Source organism: Pituophis catenifer, unplaced genomic scaffold (genome assembly GCF_029215685.1).
Source record: "Pituophis catenifer annectens isolate HBS135680 unplaced genomic scaffold, rPitCat1.0.hap2 SCAF_3, whole genome shotgun sequence".
In the NCBI taxonomy this organism is placed as follows: domain Eukaryota; kingdom Metazoa; phylum Chordata; class Lepidosauria; order Squamata; family Colubridae; genus Pituophis; species Pituophis catenifer.
This window is the reverse complement of record NW_027256883.1, coordinates 116,629,793-116,653,415: the sequence shown is the minus strand read 5'-3', so window position 1 is coordinate 116,653,415 and position 23,623 is coordinate 116,629,793. Positions and strand designations below refer to the sequence as shown.

Genomic DNA, 23,623 nt, shown 5'->3' with positions numbered 1-23,623 from the left:
GAGCATTAAATAACCTAAAAGCCTAAATAACGCTGCTTCAAGGTTCATATCATTTCAAATATCCAGGGTTAAAAACTAGACAAAGCAAGTACAAATAATCTGGAGTCCTGAATAATTCTTTTAGGCTTAAGTGTGTTGTTTTCTTGCTCTCTTGTCCTTTTAATGGATCCATATCACATCAAAATAATAATGCAAGATAATAAGGTTAGTCAGTTATTTATAATATATTTTAAAGACTGTAAGGTAAAGGTAAAGGTAAAGGTAAAAGTAAAGGTAAAGGTTCCCCTCACACATATGTGCTGGTCATTCCCGACTCTAGGAGGCAGTGCTCATCTCCGTTTCAAAGCCGAAGAACCAGTGCTGTCCAAAGACGTCTCCGTGGTCAAGTGGCTGGCATGACTAAATGCCAAAGGCACACGGAACGCTGTTACCTTCCCACCGTCCCTGTTTTTCTACTTGCAATTTTTACTTGCTTTCGAACTGCTAGGTTGGCAGAAGCTGGGACAAGTAACGGGAGCTCACCCTGTTACGTGGCACTAGGGATTCGAACCACTGAACTGCCGACCTTTCAATTGACAAGCTCAGCGTCTTAGACACTGAGTCACTGCATCCCTTCTTAAAGACTGTATGAGAGATAATTTACTACTGAGTACTTCATGCTTGTATTACATACCTAAGCATATATTTCTGAAATGCCAAGGGCACTTCATATTTAATTTCATATCATAATCATAGTTAAGTGTACCAACCTTGCACATCTAGAGTGAAAAACTTCTCTGAACTCCCAGCTATACTGGTGGCTTTACATGAATACTGGCCAGCATCATCAGTTGCAACTTTAAGAAGTTTCAACCACTTTCCATTTTCCAAAATTTGCAAACTGCTGCCCTCCAGAACCTGAAAAGATTCAGGCATAATTGAGGTTATATCTGCTAAATATACCAGATAATTGTTTGTGCTTAATTAGATAAGTTTTATAGCATACCTTGCAACCAGGAATAATAATAGAAACTAAATAACAATTCCTACTTTGGAAATTACCATAAACTTCTGGACTTTGACAGGATAGATTCTTCTGGGGAAGCCGCAGTGAATGATGAAGAGAGCTGTCTAATTCAGTGTCTCTTGTATTGCTCTTTTAATGGGATAGGTATGAAGGCAGCAGTCTGAAGAGACTATTACTGTTTGGAGTTACAGCAACCCCTCTAATCCCTTCAACCCAGTGGTGGGTTGCTCCTGGTTCTGTCTGGTTCTTGCGAACCGGTAGAAAAAGCAGCAGGAGGCTCCGCCCACCTGCCCGGATGTCATAATGGACGATCTGCGCATGCGCAGAAACTTCTGTGCATGCGCAGAAGCACCCATGAACGCTCCCGTTGCGAACAGGTAGTAAAGGTAAGTAGAACCCACCCCTGCTTCAACCTATTCTTCAGATCCCAAAATGAGTTTAGGAAAATGTCCATTAATGCAGAGAACTTCATGGTTAGCAGAAGTTGGAACCAAGATCCACTCTTTAGGTACTTGAATTTTGTTTTGCCTCCAGCTATTTTTTGGGGGGGTGGGGAGATCCTTTTTTGGATGGAAAGCCTGCAACTCTGATGGGAATGTATTTTTATACTGCTTTAGTCAAATAGGGTTATAGGAAGAACAGAGGTTGAACATTATTTTCAGTAATATTCCTATATGAGATTGCATCAAAATAATAATCCACTCATGTGAAACTCAGTCTGGTTTTGTTCATACATGTTTGAAATGCTGCCAGCCTCATAACATATCAAAAACTTACAAAATATTCATAATTTTTATCACATGCTTTCAGCCTAATTTCATTTTTGATCTAAGAAAAATATGGATAATATGTTAGTGTACCTGCACATCATCTTTATACCAAGTGATGACTGGAAAAGGATCACCAGATACTTCACAGAACAGACCTAAAGGCTTGTTAATGGCCACAGATGCATTGGTCACTTTGTCCTGATCTTTGATTTCAGGTGGAACTGCAATCAAATAAGTAAATATTTAAACAAAGTGACTTATTTGTATAATTGATTTTATTTCAATATTCTCAGCCCTTTTAGTTATTTGGCTTTTACACGTGCAAGTTCGAATTAGTTCGTTTCTAATTTTTATTTTAACACAGCTAATGTTAATATCTACGGTAATTATACCTCAATTACCACTTTCGAAAATTTAGAATGAAGTAACATTAACTCCCAGCAAAACGGTTAGTTTACCATAAACTTTCAGACTGTAGTTTATTTCTGTGTTCCCAGCTTCATTGATTGCTGTGCAGATATATTCTCCACTGTTGTAAGGTGTGGCAGAGGCAATGACCAGCAAAGTTCCATCTTCCAAAATTGAAAGCCCAGGTTCACTGCCCGTAAGCTCCCTATTGTTATGTAGCCATTTTATCATAGGTTTTGGGGTACCTATATTATAAAACAAAGGGTTCTAAATATTCCACTTAATTTCAAGTTCAAAAAAAAATAGATAGCATTTCAGAATAAAGTATTTGGTAATTTTTAACGACATATGCACCCTATTCAAGAGCCTCTGAACTGGCATAGACCCTCCTCCCCAAAATCTCTTCATTGTTTTATGGTTGAAATAGCAGATAGAATTGTCTACACATTCTCTCTCTACATTCTCCTTTATATTTGTTATTTAAACAAGTGGCACTCATTATTATCAGAGGCAGCAGAATATCTCCTTCTTTTATACCCCAAGATGTCTTTCTTTATCCTGCTACTACCCCAAATGATCCATAGTATTCTGCAATAGGGCAGTCATATGAAGACCAGGCAGACCTGATAGGTTCACTTATTACTTATATACACTTAAACATGAGCATGCATCTAAACAAATTTTCTTCTCTATGTATACCTTCCCATACTTATATATACAACCTTCCCCTTAATCACAAAGAAATCTCCATGTAGCCATAATCTTACATACTAATACATACATGGAGATACATAGACGAGATGTGGTTAAAGAGGCTCCAAAGAACTGGCTTTTGACTTTATTTATCCTTATTTGATTTAGACCTGCCTTTAAGCAGATTGGCTGGCAAGCCTTATAACTTCCCATCACCTCCCATGAAATGTGTTTTTAAAAATTCTGAAAATCCTTTTCAGAAGAGGAAACTGACTTTGTTTAACCCATCTACCTGGAGGCAAAAAGGGAAGTCTAAGATGTCATTTTCCCTAAGCAAAAGACGGCCAAAAACAACAACACAAGCCTCTTGCAGCCTGCTAGCCAAATAAAACAAACAATTCCAACATTATAGGAAGGACTGATATCATTAATATATAAGCTGCTTATTTCAAGTAGCACCATGTGGGAAACATTTTCAAGAAGACAATAGCACAGATGCTACATACAGTAGTAGCCAAAATTGTGGAAACCTTTTGGGAAAAGTGTATTTTCTAAAACTAGCTAATAAGAGCACTTTTTTTTAGTAGTACCATAAAATTATATATCAATGGAAAGATAATTTAATCAAGACTGTAATGCAATAACTTTTATGAAGGATTTGCTATTAGAATAGCAGTTACAGTATAAAGATGAAAAGTGAAACACATAGAAAAAATGAGATTTACAAAAATTATCACGTCAGTTAATACTTAGTTTAATTATTTATCTATTTATTAATTCAACTTGTATACCACCCTTCTCCCCAAGGGGCCTCAGGGCAGTGAACAGCCAAACTTAAAACACATATAGTACAAAAGTTAAGAAAAAACTAAAAATAAATTAAATCATCAGCATTTCCAATTTAAAATCCCAGATCCACAAAATCGAAAAGTTCCCAATTTAAAACCCAGAATCAATAAAATCAAAAATTTAAAAACCCCATTAAAACCATTTTAAGATAGCCAGCTTGCTGGAATAAATAAGTCTTCAGGGCCTTTCGGAAAGCGCGGAGGTCCGGGATCAGTCGTATTCCAGGAGGTAGCTCATTCCACAGGTTGGGTGCCCCCACAGAGAAGGCTCTCCCCCTGGGGGCCGCCAGCCAACATTGCTTGGCTGACAGCACCCTGAGGAGGCCCTCTCTGTGCAAGCGTACTGGGTAACCTTTAGCATGAATTACAGCCTTACAACGTCTTCCCATGGAATGAACCAAGTTTTTTAGTTCTGCAGCTGTTATAATGTGAAACCAAGATTGAATGATTGCTTCTATTACAGTAACTGGGTTTTATTGCTGGGTGACTTCCGACTAACAAGTTTCTTTAGCTGGCTCCACAGATTTTCAATTGGATTAAGGTTTGGGCTATTCCCAGGCCATTCAGCAGTGGAATATGATTATCTTGAAACTCAAAAAAAGAAAAAGAAAAAGTGGTGTTATTAGCCATCAAACCTCAAAAATATTCTTTTTCCGAAAGGTTTCCACAATCTTGGCCACTACTGTATACTCAAATATACATTTTTCCACTATAGCAAACTGGCTATTAACACAGCCACAGCAAATCAGCTTTAAAATATTGGAAAATACCAAACTTTGGTGGTGTGATCTAAAGTTTGGCTTCTGTCTGCAGGGTAGTATTAATTTACTATTTAAAAAATAATAACACCACCATCGCAGTCAAGTGATTATTATAAAAGATGGAAGGCCTAATCCTCCCATTCCAGAGACTGGTGAACTGCTGGTTATTTAATTCAAAGTGCTGGTTATTACCTATCAAACCCTGCATGGCATAGGACCTGAATATTTAAAAAACCCATTTATCTCAACTATTTCTGCCTGCTTAGTATGTTCCAACAGCATGGCTGCGGTCCAGGCCCCATTGTCTTCTTGTAGGGTCTAGGAAGCATGCCTTCTCTATTATGGCCCCACCATGTAGAACAGCATGCACCCAGAGATAAGGATGCCCTCTCTGCTGGGGTTCCAGAAATGTTTTGAAAACCTGATTTCAAAATTTTGAAATTGGCCCGGAGTTGATCTTTATATTTGTTCAATTGCCTCTGTTTTTGTTAGTGTTGTGATGGTGGTGGTTGTTGTTTATGCTGTCTATTAGATTACTTTATTCTGAATGATTTAGTCTGGGTTGTCTGTATGGGTCAGTTGTTTTCAGTTGTTTTTATATTTCCCTTCTTTGTACGCCATCTATAGTCCATTAAAGTTGAGTAGCTAATAAATTTAATTAAGCAAGAAATAATAGAATCATCAGTTTACAAAAGTCAACATTCTCCAAAATGGAAAGTCTCCACTCAGAAATTTATGATGCTCTGTACCTTTGATTGGACATGGGAAGGCAATTTGTTCTTTTGCTATTCTTTCTTGAAATGGAGAGTTGTATGGTGGATCAAGTGCTCCAACAGTTGGAGGTTCTAATACAAAATGAATGGAATATGAACTTTATTTATACTATTGGGTAGGTTTCCCAAATTCCAGTTTATAAACCTTTGAAATTCTCAAAATGGCATAAATTTACACACACACACAAAGACATCCCCTGATAATAAGCCCAATTGGGCTTTTGAGCGCATGCGCTAAAATAAGCCCCCCCCAAAATAAGCCCTCCCAAAAAATATTTAAACGCATGCGCAGCTGGTCCCCGCCATTTACTCTGGTTGGGGAGACAGAACTGGAAATCAGGTAAGACTGCAAGAGGAACCCCATCTTGCTCCACGCACCCCAAAATAATAAGCTCTCCCCAAAAATAAGGCCAAGTACTTATTTCGGGGTTCAAAAAATATAAGACAGGTTTTTATTTTTGGGAAAACATAGTATATACATATATACATACATACATACATACATATATACATATATATATATATATATATATATATATATATATATATAGTAATTTTTTATTATAAATTACATATAATGTATTACATTTTTGTTTACTTGGTTCAGAGGCTTCATGGTATGCTAAGGAAACTCTGAGAAAAAAACTTTTCTGTGTACAAATATCAGGAAGAAACAGAAGCAACATCACGTAAGTCGTAATTCACTGCTATATTCCTCAGAATATTTGGATATAAATTAAGAATTTTCTCACAAACTGGATTTGTGCCTTTCTGTTGCAATCTACTGATTAGCAAATCAGAGAAGCAATGGTACCCCTCTGTTATTCCTATCAACTAGTCAGATTTAGATACCTGAACTTCCTTTCCTGCTAAAGTGAAATGTTACATATTTTTATACTTGCCTTGATTTTACCCTTACTGACATCAAAAATAAAGTATTTTTTTCAATAAAACATATATATGATGATGGCCATCCTTCTCTTCTCTTGTAACTACTCACACAATTTGCTTCAGGGTGCAATAAAAACTTCCACTGAAACTTGGAGAAAGCAACTAAGGGTAGATAGCATTAGGTAAAGCGGTAGTCTGACTGTATGAAATTGCCTGTGTCCGATATAATTTCTAATATCAATAGTTCATCTTCCAAGAAAGATACCTCTCATTTACTAGTCCAGTTCACCTGCTTTAATGCAACTGTAAATTTTCTTATATTCTACAAACAATTGTATTGAATTCTAGGAAAAATGAACTCCTGTTAGTTTTAAGCTTATGTTGTCAATTTCCTTTTACTTTATTTACGTTTTATGAATGATTTTTAGACTACAGAATGGAAGAGAAATCAACATTAAAAAATTAAATAAAGATACTTCAGGATTAGTTGGTGGTTTAAAAATTATAATTCAATTGCTATAAGTAAAAAATTTCAAAACAGAGTTAACATATCTAATTTTGCATTTTTGAACCAATGGAAAAAGTGAATTCCATGTCATTTAAAGTTTCCCATGAGATTCACGATAATAAATAATATATTGGGAAGATATATACACACACACACACACATGTATGCATGCATGTATGTATGTATGTATACAGAGACAGAGACAGAGACAGAGACAGAGACAGAGACAGAGACAGAGACAGAGACAGAGACAGAGACAGAGACAGAGATAGAGATATATAGACATTTGACTGGCTGAAAAGGAACCTCTGTACCTTATTGTATATATACGTGCAGTAGGATATTCTCCCTCAAGGTTATTCGTATGTGTTTGAATACGCTCAATAAAAACAAAAAAAACTCTTATAATCCAATTATTTGCTGTAGGTGTAAACATAACCTCTTTTAAAAAATGATAATTCTTCTTATGCACTTTTTCACTATAATGTTAACATTACCTTGAACTTGGATCATTATCTCAGCTTCATCATGACCAGCAATATTACTTGCCACACATTTATAGATTCCAGCATCTGAAAGCACAACTTTGATGATACTCAGTGTTCCATCCAGAGAAGAAGCATATTGTTTGTTGTCTATCAATAGGGGTTGTTGATCTTTAAACCAAGTAATTGTTGGAGATGGGATTCCTTGAGCACTGCAATGTATATCAACTCTATTACCAGCCTTTGCTTTAATCACACGAGGCCCATGTTGTATCTTTGGAGGAACTAAATAAAAAATAACAATAATAATAATAAATTAAATACAGAAAGATTTTAGAAGATCATTCAGTAAAACATGAAGAACACAACATAGCATGCTAAAAGATAAATTATGTTACTTTCCCATCAAAGTGATACCTGTTAACCTATTCACATTTGCATGCTTTCAAACAGCTAGGTGGGCAGGAACTGGGGCAAGGAATGAGACCTCACCCCATTGTGCAGGGCTCAGGTCTAGGGCCCAGGCTGTCATCTTTCCAGCATCTTTAACCATTGAGCCATGGCATTCCCATTTTAAATGATTATCTTTTGAAAAATACATATTATTATAAAAAGGTGCAGCAGATCCTTTTCATTTAATGAGCATAGATCGTTCCTGTAAATTGTGGCCAAGCAGCAAGTCTTATTTAGGCTGTTGAGATCTATGAGAAGCTATTATGTTACACAAGAAGATTCAGGATGTCAGCAATTAGAAGCAATAGGTAGTTTCTGTAGCCTTGTGGAAGGGGAAAATTAAGAAAGATAATGGTACCTGTGAGTAGGTTGCGGGTATCAATGGTGCAGGCAGTGGGAAAGTAGTGTATTGCACTGAGAAATGTTTTTAAAAATTAACTCTCCATTGCATAATTTTGTGTTGCAAACAGACTCTAAATAGATTTACTGGGCCAAAAGACAGATTGAAAAAATATTTAAAAATAAAGTTCTGATACTATTACTTATTAATCTTCTCCCCTAAACACATAAAGTACATAATAAATAAAGTACACCCTCGGGACTCCCTCACCCCCCAATCCAATTTGAATCTGATGCCAGTAACCTTAATTAACCTTAATATTAATTAAGTTAATATTATTTGAGTTACTAATTCATTCAATACCCATTATTAATTTAATTCAATATTTATTATTGAAAGCAGAGGATTCTTACCGTGTACATTTAGTTTTATTTTTTGGGTTGCATTTCCAGCAATATTTGTGGCCACACAGATGTACAGGCCACTGTCTGATACCAATGTCTCAGTGATCTTCATTGAACCTGAAGAGAGTAAGGTATGTCTGGGGGGTTGGGGGGGAGGTGGGAAAAAAACCCACAGGAAATACAGATGACTATAAATATTTATAAGAACATGAAAGTCTCTTACAGGAGCATTAATAATAAATGTTGCACATCAAAGAGCATCTGTTCAGTATTACTTTTGTACAGACTAATCTTCCATTTTTTCCCTTAATTGCTCTTGCCCTCTGACTTCTTCATTCTGCATAGTTGAGGAATGAAGTAAGAGTCAACAGTCTGCAGACTTCCATTTCGAATCCAGTTAACAACCAAATTGGAGCCATTTTCTACCCTCTTTTACATTTTTTTTAAAAAAATGCATCCCTCAAAGATACCAAAACAGTATATGTGTTAGGAATTCAAAACTTGCTCTGATGGTCCCTATCAAAAAAAAAAAAAAAAAAAAAAAAACCCAATCAGAAATGGTGCCTTTGGGATGATACTCTCTGGCCTGCAGAATTCATTCCAAAATATTATTTATACTATTTTATTTTTATCGTGGTTTTGTGTTATTTTTGATAATTTTAAAATAGTTTACTGTATCCGCTTACTTTTAATCATTGAATGCTGTGGCAATACTCCAAGTGCTCACTGTATTCTGTGCATATTTCTGTTAACCAATAATAGCAACAAAAAAAAAAAATCTAATGACAAATAAATTTAATGGATCCTCATGTATTCTCAAATCAATGCATATTTTATTAAATCTAAAGATAATAAAGTGAAGAACTAGGGCAAAACCTGTGTGGATTCATAAAGACAAATGAAGACTACCATGTTTCTGTCAACTGCAATGCTTCTTTTATAATGAAAAGTGGTGTATAAATATTGTAAGTCAATAAATGCAGATTACACTGTCGCTGTGGAGACTGAGTTGGTGAAGAAAGACCCAGAAAGCTTTCTAGTTTTGTGGGAGGAGAAGGATTGGCAGAGTCTGGGGGAGAGAGTGTCAAAAGAGGAATCAGGCTAGATTCTCACAAATGATCTAAATCCAATCTCTCTTGAATTTCATTAACTCTTATCTAGTACCAAAAGGGAACAGTACGTGACAAAAACTCCCATCAATCCTGCAAGATAGAACAGGTAGAATCCATTAATGCCTTAATCAAATTAATTGCCTATCAGTGACTACCAACATTGATGCTGTCAAACTCAGTCCTCTCTCATTTCCAGACTGACCTCTATCTTAAAGGATTCAAGATAAGAAAGAGGGAGAAGTAAGACATGCCAACAGTAGAGGTAACTTCTAATCATTCCTTTAGTAACCCAGTTCTTACAATGGATGTGCTGTTTAAAGACTCAACAAGAAGGCAAGATACCAGCAAGATACATGGCTTTGTTTTGGATTTCTGAGATAAGCCAAAACTCCAGGCCTTTTGATGCTTCCTCACAAAGATATTCTTTAACAGAAAAAAAAAACCCAGTTCTTACAATGGATGTGCTGTTTAAAGACTCAACAATAAGGCAAGATACCAGCAAGATACATGGCTTTGTTTTGGATTTCTGAGATAAGCCAAAACTCCAGGCTTTTTGATGCTTCCTCACAAAGATATTCTTTACCAGAAAAAAAAACCTACCGTGTTTCCCTGAAAATAAGACTGGGTCTTATATTAATTTTTGCTCCACAGACGCATTAGGGCTTATTTTCTGGTTAGGTCTTATTTGGGGGAGGGGAAATACGGTACTAAATGCATCCATCTGGCCGATAATCTTAACTGGGACTTATTTTGGAGGGTAGGGCTTATATTATGAGCATTCTGAAAAATCATGCTAGGATCCATTTTCTAGTTGGGTCCTATTTTCGGAGAAACAGGGTAAGTATTTTCAAAGGGAGTCATACAAAGGATATAGCTCTGAAAACACATTCTTGATAAATGTTTCTATTATATCTATTTAGTATTCATCTTATAATGTGATGGATTACAAGGATGATGAAAATTACAGTCTAGAGCAGAAGTCTCCAACCTTGGCAACTTTAAGACTTGTGGACTTCAACTCCCAGAATTCAGCCAAAGCTGGCTGAGGAATTCTGAGAGTTGAAGTCCACAAGTCTTAAAGTTGCTAAGGTTGGAGACCCCTGGTCTAGAGTATATGGAAACTACAATTTAGCACACCATCATGTTGTGAAAAGGCTCCAAATGATTGCATAGGATACTGACAATATACTAACATATTAAATTTCCATTATCCTTTAAAAAGTAGGGACTGCATCAAAGTGTAATATTCAATTCTTGGTGTATATTAATAATCCATACAAAGGCCAGAGTTATCTAGCAGCCTCTGATCACATCAGTGAGACAATCTGTATAGAAATTCAAACAAAGTAAACTAAGAAATGATATAAAAGTTACCGTGGAGAAAATGGAGAGATAAGCTGCATTTCTTTAGCCCAGGTGATGACCGGGGGTGGCAAACTTTTCACCTCACAGGGAAGTGTCACTTCTTCCCCAGCTGCTACTGACATCTCAATTGGGTTATCTGATGAACTTCCTTGCTGATTTCCAGGTCTGGAAACTCTTGGTTTTACTAAAATGAAACATGCACATTATATTATTAACTCGCTCTTGCAATAATATCTCATTTCAGGTTAGTGGGTTAACTCCAATTGTTTCAGTAAGCAAAACAGCTCACACTTTCCATCCTTCTGTCCCCCCTTCTACTTACACAAGATAAACTTTCCAAAGGGTCAAGTCCTCTTTTAACAGAGGAGGATATGTTGTATACAATTCCAGTACAAGAGGAGAGAGGATATTTTCCTGAAATCACAGTTCCTGTGCCAACAGAACATTACTGATAAATATGGACATTATTACAAAAAGCAGTTGCGGTCAGACACAGCACATGGGAAGATAAGATGAAATACTATTTATTGTTCCAAAGTCACCTCAATGAATCTAACCCCAAACCTAAACTCCAGTCAAAACTTCCTGTTAGTATGGACACTTACTTTCAGAGTGGAATAAATGTAGGAAGGAAGGAGGGGTAAACCACACAGTTATCCTACAGAATGGTTTTCTGAAAGGGATCCTGCTTATGCAGTGATAACCTATAAAAAGTTTTTTTTTATCATAATAAACATTATAGGGAGAGCTGTAATATGCAACAAAAGTTATAGCAGAATAGTAGGGAAAGAGGCCTATACCAGAGGTGGGTTTCAGCAGATTCTGACAAGTTCTGGAGAACTGGGAGTGGAAATTTTGAGTAGTTCGGAGAACCGGTAAATACCACCTCTGACTGGCCCCGCCCCCATCTATTCTCTGCCTCCCAAGTCCCAGCTGATCGGGAGGAAATGGGGTTTTTGCAGTAACCTTCCCCTGGAGTGAGGTGGAATGGAGATTTTACAGTATCCTGCCCACCAAGCCACACCCACCAAGCCATGCCATGCCCACCAAGCCACACCCACAGAACAGGTAGTAAAAAAATTTGAAACCCACCACTGGCCTATACCCATTGCAGCTAAGTCACATCAACCGGTTGAATGAACAGGAGGCAGAGTTATCACGATTCTTGTGACACATTTTAGCCCCAAATTATTACTGATATTGGCAGTTCTGTATAAAATAGGGATGCCCAATTTTTTAAGGTTGAGAGCCATACTTAGCTTTTGACCGGCATACTAAAAGTGATGTTACAAAAATAGGCAGGCCAGGACAAAAAAAAAAAAAACTGGGTTGGAGCAACAATTAGAAGGGTCTTAACTTGCATTTAAATTTAACATTATAATTTGATTACAAACTATAATAAATTCCCCATTGCCTCTTGTTTGTTTACAACTTCTAGATCAGTGGTGGGTTGTCCCCGGTTTGGACCAGTTCGCAAGAACCGGTAGTAAAACCGGCAGGAGGCCCTGCCCACCGCCCTGGATGTCATCATAAGCAATCTGCACATGCGCAGAAGCAAGGCGTGCACGCATCGCTTCGCTCGCACGCGCGATCCCATTGCGAACCGGTAGTAAAGGTAGTAAACTAGAACCCACCCCTGTTCTAGTTGGTTCTGTTCTCCTGGTTTCAAATGCTATTTGCAGACTTGAGATTTTAGATTGAGCCCCACTACTTCATTCTTGCACTTTCATTTTTATTTACCATAGACTGTCAGCTGTACTTTCCGTGTGGCATAACCTGCTGCATTAGTTGCAGTGCAGAGGTATTCCCCAGACTCCTCACCTCCTGGAGAAACCACATAAAGACTTCCATCAGACCCAGCAGAAAACATTAAACTGCTGGGAGGAATCACTTCTCCTTTCTGTAAAAAGAGAGTAAAATAAAAATGAAGGTTTTTTTATGGAACATGAAGTAAAAACTGCCAGAGCATATCTTAATAATGGCCTCTGTAACTCAGCATCTTCACAGCTTGCTTCAAAGTCATAGTGTCATTGCTGTTTTCTTTTACAGAGTTTGCTGTTATGGCTCAGTTTACATTAAGAGTTAGTCTCAACTGTTCCTTTGAGTATTATCCTTCCTTTTACACTGTTTTAAATCTATAGCTCTGAAAAGTACCTGCTAAACTACATTTAACAATTAGACAAACTTAATCTGAAAGCTTGCACCATTGTCCTAATTTGCAGCCCTAATTTGGAGGCAGAAAACTTAATTAGATGTCTTAAGAAAGCATTCCTGACCATTATGCCTTCTCAATGTGCTGGGACTATTAAATGGTGGCATACACTGTCTAGACAGGTTTTTTTAAAAATTTTTAATTAGATTTATATGCCGCCCTATCTCCATAGGACTCAGGGCGGCTCACAACAATTAAGATATATAATCTCAATCCAAGTAAGAAACATGTTAAAATACATATTAAACGCATATTAAAATACATTAAAAATCAAAACCCCATCAGTCCAGGCTGGGCAATTTAAACAGCCATGTTTTTAGTTCGTGGCGGAAAGTGCGAAGGTCAGGGGCCAATCGGAGCCCCCAGGGGAGTTGATTCCAAAGGGTGGGTGTGCCCACAGAGAAAGCTCTACCTCTGGCGGTCGCCAGCCAACATTGTCTAGTCGACAGCACCCTGAGTAGGCCCTCCCTGTGAGAACGCACCGGATGATGGGGAGCTGTTGCTGGTTGCAGATGGTCTGACAGATATCCTTGGCCTAAGCCATGTAGGGCTTTATAGGTCATCATCAGCACCTTGAATCTCACCCGGAGGGCAACCGGCAACCAATGCAAGTCACGCAGGAGGGGTGTGACATGGGCGTATCGGGATCCTCCCATCACAACCCGCGCGGCCGCATTCTGCACCAGCTGAAGCCTCCGAGTGGTCTTCAAGGGAAGCCCCAAGTAGAGAGCATTGCAGTAGTCAATACGGGAGGTGACTAGCACATGAGTAACTGTGCGTAGGGCATCCCGATCCAAATAGGGGCGCAACTGGCGCACCAGGTGAACCTGGCAAACGACCCCCTAGTCATGATTGTTATATGATCTTCTAAGCTCAACCGTGAGTCCAGGAGATACCCAAGTTGTGTGCCCTGTCTACAGGGGGTAACACCTCACCCCCTATAGCCAAAGATGGAACCTCTTGATCGAACTGAGATGCCGGTACCCACAGCCACTCAGTCTTGGCAGGATTGAGCCGAAGCCTGTTCCTCCCCATCCAGACCCGTACCGCTTCCAGGCACCGGGACATCACGTTGAGGGCATCACTGGGCTGGTTCGGGGTGGATATAAAAAGTTGGGTATCATCAGCATACTGATGATACCTCACCCCTAAACCATGGATGATCTCTCCCAGTGGCTTCATATAAATGTTGAACAGAAGAGGCGAGAGGACCGACCCCTGGGGCACCCCACAAGTGAGGGGCCTCATGGCCAACCTCTGCCCCCCCAACACCGCTTGCGTACGACCTGAGAGGTAAGAGGAGAACCACCGCAAAACAGTGTCTCCCACTCCTAACCCCTCGAGGCGTCACAGCAGGATACCATGGTCGATGGTATCAAAAGCCGCTGAAAGATCTAATAGGACCAGAACAGAGGAATAATCTCTGTCCCGAGCCCTTCAGAGATCATCCACCAGCGCGATCAATGCCGTCTCTGTGCTGTATCCGGGCCTGAAACCCGATTGGCATGGATCTAGGTACTCTGCTTCATCCAGGGCCACCAGGAGCTGACGTGCAACCACACTCTCAACAACCTTCACAAGAAAGCGAAGATTGGAGACCGGACGGAAGTTGCTCAAAGTAGCTGGATCCAAGGCAGGTTTCTTGAGGAGGGGCTAGAGTGTAGGCTATCAATATTTTAAGTACATAAATACAACCAATTCATTAAGTTCAGTTGATCAAAACATTGCAATTACCTTGGACCATACTATAGATGGCCTAGGAACTCCACTGGCTTTGCAAGGCAATGTAACTGGGACATCTTCTATAGTACTGAAGATCTGTTGTCCATGCTGAATTATGGGTGGAACTGAAAACACAAATATACAAGTATCTTACAAATTATTTCTTATGACATGTTATTTTACATGTGTGATGTTGCTGTTTATTATAAGGCATCTTAAGGATGGAACATTATGCAGAAAACTTTTGCAGCAAGATAAGCATGGAAGTTAATATCCATCTGCTGATCTTCTGATGCCTGAAAAATAAAAAATGTTTCAAATAAGCTTGTCAGCTGTTATTCCTTTTGTTGAAGGATCTCTGTGTTAATAGTATAAATATGCAGATTTGATCTCTACCTCAAAATCTTCTTGTCTTTGATATTTTGAATAGTTATCACAACTTTATCAGTTCTTAAAATCCCAACATGCTATCAAAAACAATCTTCAACTGCAAAAACGTACGAAAAATAACTTGCTGTCTCCTTGTTAGGCAGAAAAGACAGCATTTTATTGGTTGTTTCAAGTGTTCATCTCTTAATTTTACACAGATTTTTTAAAAATTATGATGAATGAGGCTACTGAAAAAAGGTGGGACATTACAAACCAAATCCACTGTGCTTAGTGTGATCAGTATAGCAGTTTTTTAAAAATATACTAGTTGTTTCTTTAAACCCCATTCATTGGCTTTTTCTTTTTAATCCTTGATCAAACCTTTTAAACTGTATTTGGATAATTCTTTCATCTGCCTCTGTTTTATTAAAAAATAAGTATGTCTGCAGAAACAATTATTACTTCAAAACATTCATATAGAAAAGACCTATTTTTGGATGGCATTTTTATTCGCATGTTCTGTTTATCCAGAACATTGTACGATCAAAACATCTTACACACTGGGTGAGACACAGATGTCTTCTTCCACTTTGAAGCAATTCATGCAATGGATCTTTCACTGGAAAAATTGTGTTCAGACGACCATTTTTGGATACAAAGGACTTTTCTTTCACATAGCTGTTTAGCACATTCTGTATACATAAGAACTTTAACACACATACACATCTCATCTGCCTTTCATGAGCAGCTGGAACCAGTTTATTACCTTCAGCATTCCAACAAAACTCCTTAGGTATACTTGCCGTATGAAATGGGAAATTTACATAATATATGTTGTGTTGGATCTATTTGTAATTGAAAACACAGAATGTATTTGAAGATTTTATTTCTTTACTCCACAAACTATCCCTCACTAATCAAATTAAATCATTTTTATAGTCAAAGATCAGCAGAACACCACTTATTATGATGATGAATATAAGAAAAAGACATGACCATAAACTATAGTTCTCATGAATGATGTTTAATGTATTTCTTTTGCTCTTTGAGGGCAAAAGAATAAAGTAGAAAGATAGCAAACAGGGAACCAACTGAAGGAGACAAAATTGCAGAATGTGGGAGTGGAAATTTTGCTTTCCATTTCAACTGATTGTTTCTCTCTTTTATTATCCTATGAACATTGTAGAAAACACTAAGCAGAGGATGGATTGAGTAAAAACATGCACTTTGATGCACTGCATGACGGCAGTTCTATTCATTTCTGTATTCACTTGAAAGCAATCCCGAGGAAGTGGACAGGATCATGGGGAAGCTGAGCACCACCACGTGTTTGTTGGACCCGTGTCTCTCCTGGCTTGTTTATTCGGCCAGGGAGGTTACACGTAGCTGGATCCAGGCAGTGGTCACTGCATCATTGGCTGAGGGGAGTTTCCCTGCTGCCTTGAAGGAGGCAGTGGTGAAGCCCCTCTTCAAGAAGCCCACCTTGGATCCAGTTATTTTAAACAATTTTCATCCTGTCTCCACCCTTCGCTTTATTGCGAATGTTTTTGAGAGCGTGGTGGGATGTCAGCTCCCGCTGGTCCTGGATAAAGCATCATACGTAGACCCGTACCAGTAGGGCTTCAGGCCCAGGTACAGCACCGAGACAGCATTGGTCGCACTGGTGGATGATCTCTGGAGGGCTAGGGACAGAGGATATTCCTCTGCCCTGGTCCTGTTAGATCTCTCGACGGCTTTTGATACCATCGACCATGGTATCTTGCTGCAGCGCCTCGAGGAGTTGGGAGTGGGAGGCACTGTTTTATGGTGGTTCTCCTCCTACCTCTCTGGACGCTCGTAAGCAGTGTTGGCGGGGGGCAGAGGTCAACCCTGAGGCCCCTCACATGTGGGGTTCCCCACGGGTTGGTTCTCTCTCCCCTACTTAACATCTCTCCCCTGTTTAACATCTATATGAAGCTGCTGGGGGAGATCATCTGTGGTTTTGGGGTGGGGTATCATCAGTATGCTGATGATACCCAATTTTTTATATCCACCCCGAATCAGCCCAGTGATGCCCTCAGCGTCATGTCCCGATGCCTGGAGGCGATGTGGCTCTGGATGGGGAGAAACAGGCTTCGACTCAACCCTGCCAAGACAGAGTGGCTGTGGGTACTGGCATCTCGGTTCCAAGGAAATATTCCATCTTGGTCATAGGGGGAGAGGTGTTGCCCCCTGTGGATAGGGCGCACAACTTAGGCGTCCTCCTGGAAGCACGGTTAACCTTAGAAGACCATGTCACGACTGTGACTAGGGGGACATGTGCCCAGATTCATCTAGTGCGCCAGTTGCTCCCCTACCTGGACTGAGATGCCTTACGCACGGTCATCCATACACTCGTCACCTCCCGGATTAACTATTGCAACGCTCTCTACATGGGGCTGCCCTTGAAAACCACTCGGAGGCTTCAGCTGGTGCAGAATGCAGCCGCACGGGTAGTGATGAGAGTGTCCTGATGCTCTCATGTCACACCCCTCCTGCGTGACCTGCACTGGCTATACCGGTTGCCCTCCAGGTGAGGTTCAAGGTGTTGGTGATTACCTATAAAGAACTACATGGCTTAGGCCCGGGTATCTAGCGGATCACCTGCAGCCAGCAACAGCTCCCCATCGCCCGGTGCGCTCACACAGAGAGGGCCTACTTGGGGTTCTGTCGGCCAAGCAATGTTGGCTGACGGCCCCTAGAAAGCAAGCCTTCTCGGTAGGCGCACCTACCCTCTGGAATCAGCTCCCCTTGGAGCTCCAGGTGGCCCCCGACCTTTGCTCTTTCCGCCGTAATCTTAAAACATGGTTTTAAGTCCATGTTTTAAGGCTGGCCTGGACTGAAGGGGTTTTAATGGGAATTTTAGATTCTTTTATTGTTTGAATTTTAATTTGGACTTGTTGTTGTTTATTGCTGTGAGCCACCCTGAGTCCTTGTGGAGAAAGGGCGGCATATAAGTCCGATAAATAAATAAATAAATAAATAAATAAATAAATAAATAAATAAATAAATAAAATCTCTCAAGGATTAAATTCTCGCTCCTGGTAATGTCAGATCTTGTTCCTCAACAACTAGCAGACTACTGGGAACTGGCAGATTATAGGAACAGGCCATTGCTTGGTCATCTGAACTGATCATTTGCAGAGGTTTTAAACTTAGTGTGCAATTTCAGTGACAGTCTACTTATCATCACAGGATGAATAGAGTACTAGTGAATTCTTAACACTGAAAAGGATAACTTTAAATTTTTCACTCACCAAAGACATTGACAGCAGTTGTTTTGTTGTCTGTCCCAGCAACATTGTTAGCCATGCAAGTGTAGCCTCCGGCATCCTGTAGTCGAACTCTTTCAAGGTGAAGACTCCCATCACTCCGGAGGCTGATATAGGGAGTCTGGACCACCTAGAGTTGGAATGGGGAAGGCAGATAAGACTTATCTCCATTCTCCACTTAGTCTGGTCATTTACACCTGGCATATTCTGGTTTGTTTGTTTGTTTTTTAATTAACCAATGTTTTCCAAGGCGACTTAAATGAGAGCATTCTTGCGGGATTTTGAATTTGCTTGGAGTTTTTTTTTTTCAACCTTTGAAGATAAAGAAGCCCATATGACTACCTCTTTCTTGCACCTAGACGACCTAGAGCCATTTTGCATCATTTAGATACAGGATCATCCAGAGTTCAGGAAGTGCTTTTTACTTCAGTCTTCCTCTTTCTCCTCTAAATGAAAGACATGAGGGCTTGGGAAAGTGAAAGAAGCAATAAATGGCTTCAAATCATATGTAAAGCTTGACTTTTTCAACTGGAATATAGCAAAAGTTCTACTCCTTTCATGGCTTCCATAAAAGAATACAAAAGGGTATAAAAAGAGTGATTCAGTCTAAGGGCTGCATATGGAATTATCTCCCTTTGAAGTCTGTAGACTTTCCTGGAGCGTATGGTTCAGATTTCCTTGTTTCTAGTTGTAGCATAGTTTCACTGAATTAATGATCAGTACATATTTAAAATGAGTTTCCTGTCTTTGTCAGGGCAACTGGAATGTGTAGCTTATTTTCTTCACAACTTTCCATTCTTTTATCCTAGAAATTATAGGCAAAAATACATTTTGCAATGTTCATGCATTGTAATAAAACTTCTGCTTATCCGCACAAGCCTATAACAAACCATTCTATGGGAGATTAAGTTATATTTTTATATATGTAAAACTATCTACACCAATGATTCTCCTGAAAGGAAAACATGATTATAGTCTACAGATTAAGTTAAACTACTTCTACATGAATCTTAAAATTGATTAGAAATCCTCCATTACAACTGCAGCTGAAAGGAAGCTTAATGAAACAATATATTTCTGCTTATCTTTACCTCTAACTGGTAAAGTTATTCACTTGGAGACAAATTTAAACCAAAGCTGTAGTTCAGATATTTATCCTTTCTTCACTGCAGCATCAAAAAGCAATGATATATATAGATAAGGTAAAAGTAAAAATTTCCCATGTCCAGTTGTGTCTGACTCTAGGGGACAGTGTTCATCTCCGTTACTTAGCCAAGGGAGCCAGAGTTGTCCAAAGATCTTTCCACAGTCATGTGGTCAGAATAGCATCACACCGCAGCATAGAGTGTGGCGTGAAACACGGAATGCTGTTACCTTCCCACTGAAGTGGTACCTATTTATCTACTTGCATTTTCATGCTTTTGAATTGTTAAGTGGGCAGGAGCTGGGACAAGAATGGGAGTTTGCCCCGTCATGCAGTGCTTGGGTCTCAAAACGGAGCTGCCAGCTTTCCCGCTGACAAGCTCAGCTTCTTAACTGCTGAGTCATCGCACTCCCATATATAGATAAGTAATCACAAATCTTTTTCCAGAAACAGAATTTTGCACAATTCAAATGAAATAATTTCCAGATGGTGTTAATTTATGGGTGTCAAATAGCAAATTAGCAAACACAAAAATGCAAGCATCACATTACAACTACAGAAAAGCTAGGGATATCATGATAATTTATTATATAAAATTTTTCCAAATTTGCAAGAACTCTGGAGAGTCCCATAAGAGTTATTTCCTGCTTCTCAAGATGTCTGTCCTTGCCAAATGTACTTGGACAAGTATCTAGTGGTTAGCCTAAACTGACTTTCCCAAGTCATCTAGCAGGTAATTTCATTGAGTCAGAAAACAGTTTTCACGCAATACTGTAAGTTATGTCTCACCTGCTTATGAAATGAAATAATGAAATGAAATGAAATGCTGTTATTCATAAGAGTTCATGGTTTTGGTACTGTTTCACCATCAAACAGAGGTGGTACTTAAACTTAAGTAAGTAGAAAACTTTAAAGGATATTCAAAATTATCTTACCACCATGCTACTTTTAATCCATTTTCGCTCTGGGATTGGGTTCCCTGCCAGCAGTATACATGACAGAGTCAGTTGCTGTCCTTCAATGACATTAGCTGTTGCAGGACTCATTGCAATTAGAGGTGCAACTATATCAAAGAGAGACAGGAAAAGAAAAAAATGATCATAACACAAGGATGGTTTATGTTCCTATAAAACTGCATCAAAAAAATCCATCTTCTCAACTTCCGGGGGCTCTGCCGACGCCGAAAGACGCTCCTTTGTGAGTGCCAGCCCCAGGATTCCGTTAGAGCCACTAGAACAGCCAAAATCAGCTGTTTAGCGGCTTGAAAACTTTCCCCCTGGGAGAAGGGGGGAAAGAGAGCCAACGGGTATGGGTAGAGCTCCCCAAGAGCCCCAGGTTTTTTCTTAAATCTGGGGCTTAAAGGGTGAGAGCTCCCCGGGAAGCCCCTCATTGCTCCGGACCTGGGACGTTTCGGCTTTAAGCAGAACTAGACGTCGCGACCACCCCAGCAACTCAACTTTAAAGAAAAAAAAAATTTTGGACTTGAAAGCTGGCAGAGCAATACAGGAGAAACTAAAATTGCAAGTACTAAACTTTAACTCCGAAAAGTCTATCACTTCCCTCTGAATTTCTATGGGAGAAAGGGAAAGTAAGATGGCGTTTGATTCTAATGGGGCGTGGAGAAATTAAAGTTAGATACAAAGTATTATGTGGTGCTGAAAGCCCCTGTTTTAAAAGAAGAGGATTTTATTTTAAAAGGAGAAAGATTTAAAAATCATTTCTAAAAAAAAAAAAAAGACTTGTGCCACTTAAAGATTGGAATAATTGATCTAGTTGCTGGAAAAGTACAAAGTGAAAGTTTTATTGGGGAAAAAAATGGCTGGCTTTTCTGAAAGTGATGAAGGCTCACCATTACATACATCAGCAAATACACAAATACTGACTGTGGATCTCTTTGAAGAAATTTTAGAATCATTTACCTCCGCGTTTGTGTAAAGAATGGAAGGGTTTTTCAAGAAGAATTTTACACAAATTCAAAACAAAGATACAAGTGAAGATACTGTATCGTTTCAGTTGTCAAACAATAATGAGTTGTTGAATGAAGAGGCGGATGAAACAATCCAGTCTGATGTGCCTTTGGAAAATGAAATGGAGGCTTTTCAAATTAAGAAGGAAAGGCAGAGAGGCTTGAAGGAGCGTAACCGGGAAGTATTGAGAGACATTTCTTCAGAGGCTTTGATACAGACAACTGGAAAATTGTCAGGAGGCGTTGGGATTTCTTATATAAGAAGGAAGATTCAAAGTGGAACTTTACAATTTTTTTACAAAAATGGATTCCCAATCACAGTTGGAGAGGTGTTTTTACTGAAAGGAATTACTTTGCGAAGAGAACAGGATTGTGAGGTTCAGCAACTTCAGTTAAAAATTCAAGAACGAAGGCTATTGCTTAATGTATGAAGGCTATTGCTTAACGCACTGTAAGCCGCCCTGAGTCTCCGGAGAAGGGCGGCATATAAATCAAATTAAAAAAAAATTATAAAAATAAAAGAAGGTGAAGGAAAAAGACAGAAGCAGAAGGTTCACAAAAAAGTCAGGAAAAAATGGAGAAGGAAAAATTACAATCCTCTTTCTTGGGGAGGATAGTAATAGTGAAAATGAATGATTATACCTGTATTTAGAGATATGATTTGTTTTGAAAAGTTATATTATAGTGAAAATGAATGATTTACTTATATTTAGGAACATGATTTGTTCTGAAAAGTTATATTAAATAATGTTATGGTTGAATTGTTATGAATTGGTGAAGAATTTATATAAGTTTATGGGTTAAAAGAAAAATATTGTTATTACTTAAACCTTGATACTTTGTTGTAAATTACATTAATACTATATTAAAGAATGCTTTGTTGAAGAATAAATATAAACTTGTGGGGTATAAGGAAAATATAAGTGGTGCAAGGGTTGAGAGAAGGTTTTTGACAATATTTTATATAGATATTAAATAGTGAAGATGTTATTTGATTATACGTAGTGGATTTGTAGAGAATAAGATGAATAAGTTTATGCAAAGCTATTAAGCAAGGAATGTTTTCAGGAAGAATTAATATAAGTTTATGGGGTAAAAAATAAAAATAAGGTTTTTACAATATATTTTATTTGAGATTGGTTAAAATATTTTGTTAAGGTGTTAATATATGTAAGGGTTGGAGATCTGATGGTTAACTGTAACTGGGCTCTGATTGTGTGGAAGAATGCTGGAAGAAAGAAGACTTGCTTATTATTGAAGAACGGACAAGAACGAAGTTGGATTGATTACTTTCAAGCAATAATTGGTTTAAATAATTAAAATTATATATGAATAAGGGGAGTTAAAGTGCAAGAGGGAGATAAATCTATAGATAGTTAGCTTATGGTTTTTTTAATGTTTGTTAAATGTCATACCCTGTATTTGCTCTGGGAAGTCCGGGGGGGGTGGGTGGGAGGGGGGAAAATATGTGTAAACTTTTAAAAAAAACTTTTCAATAAAAAAAATCCATCTTCTCAAGGGAGTTAAGAAAAATCCTAGACTGCAAAACTTTTCTTAAAAATGGTTTACTTTAACCTTGAATTATAAATAAATCTACTGAACCACTGATTATATTCATACTGTATGGAGACCATGAATCCCAAAATAATCTATTATCTATTACAATGTGTTACTTCCATTTTTATTTGGTTGTTTATTACGGTTGGTCACACAGTCAAACAGATGTTTTGATTGGATTTGGCATTTATCCACACTATCAAGTCCTTCCCAAGGACTTGGTTCATTATTATTATTATTAGTAGTATTAGTATTAGTATTAGTATTAGTATTAGTATTAGTATTAGTATTAGTATTAGTATTAGTATTATATACACTCAATGTAAAATTACAGCTGCCAGTTCTACAGATGATGTTGGCCTTCATAGACATTGATTTCTTCCCAAGAACCTAGGATATTGTAATGTATTAGCATAGTACTTGTGCAGATCCAAGCAGAGTAGAAAGATGGAAATGTTGCCAATGTGCAGATTTTCTAAGTGATTTTCTAAGTGCAGTCCAAGACTTTTTGGTATAGCACCCAGTGTACTGATAAGTGCTGAGACC

General features: G+C 38.5%; 1 protein-coding gene across 1 annotated transcript in view; it reads right to left on the bottom strand.

Annotated features, from left to right (window-relative positions):
* HMCN1 (hemicentin 1) overlaps positions 1 to 23,623 on the bottom strand; it is a 231,992-nt gene that overhangs the window by 127,175 nt on the left and 81,194 nt on the right. The window contains exons 18-28 of the mRNA XM_070939286.1: positions 20,490 to 20,617; positions 18,396 to 18,540; positions 14,764 to 14,876; positions 12,558 to 12,717; positions 10,827 to 11,001; positions 8,350 to 8,477; positions 7,156 to 7,428; positions 5,236 to 5,331; positions 2,235 to 2,429; positions 1,867 to 1,997; positions 750 to 897 (exon numbers count right to left, since the gene is read on the bottom strand). Coding sequence (XP_070795387.1) covers positions 750 to 897; positions 1,867 to 1,997; positions 2,235 to 2,429; positions 5,236 to 5,331; positions 7,156 to 7,428; positions 8,350 to 8,477; positions 10,827 to 11,001; positions 12,558 to 12,717; positions 14,764 to 14,876; positions 18,396 to 18,540; positions 20,490 to 20,617 — 1,692 coding nt within the window. The remainder of the gene's footprint in view (positions 1 to 749; positions 898 to 1,866; positions 1,998 to 2,234; positions 2,430 to 5,235; positions 5,332 to 7,155; positions 7,429 to 8,349; positions 8,478 to 10,826; positions 11,002 to 12,557; positions 12,718 to 14,763; positions 14,877 to 18,395; positions 18,541 to 20,489; positions 20,618 to 23,623) is intronic.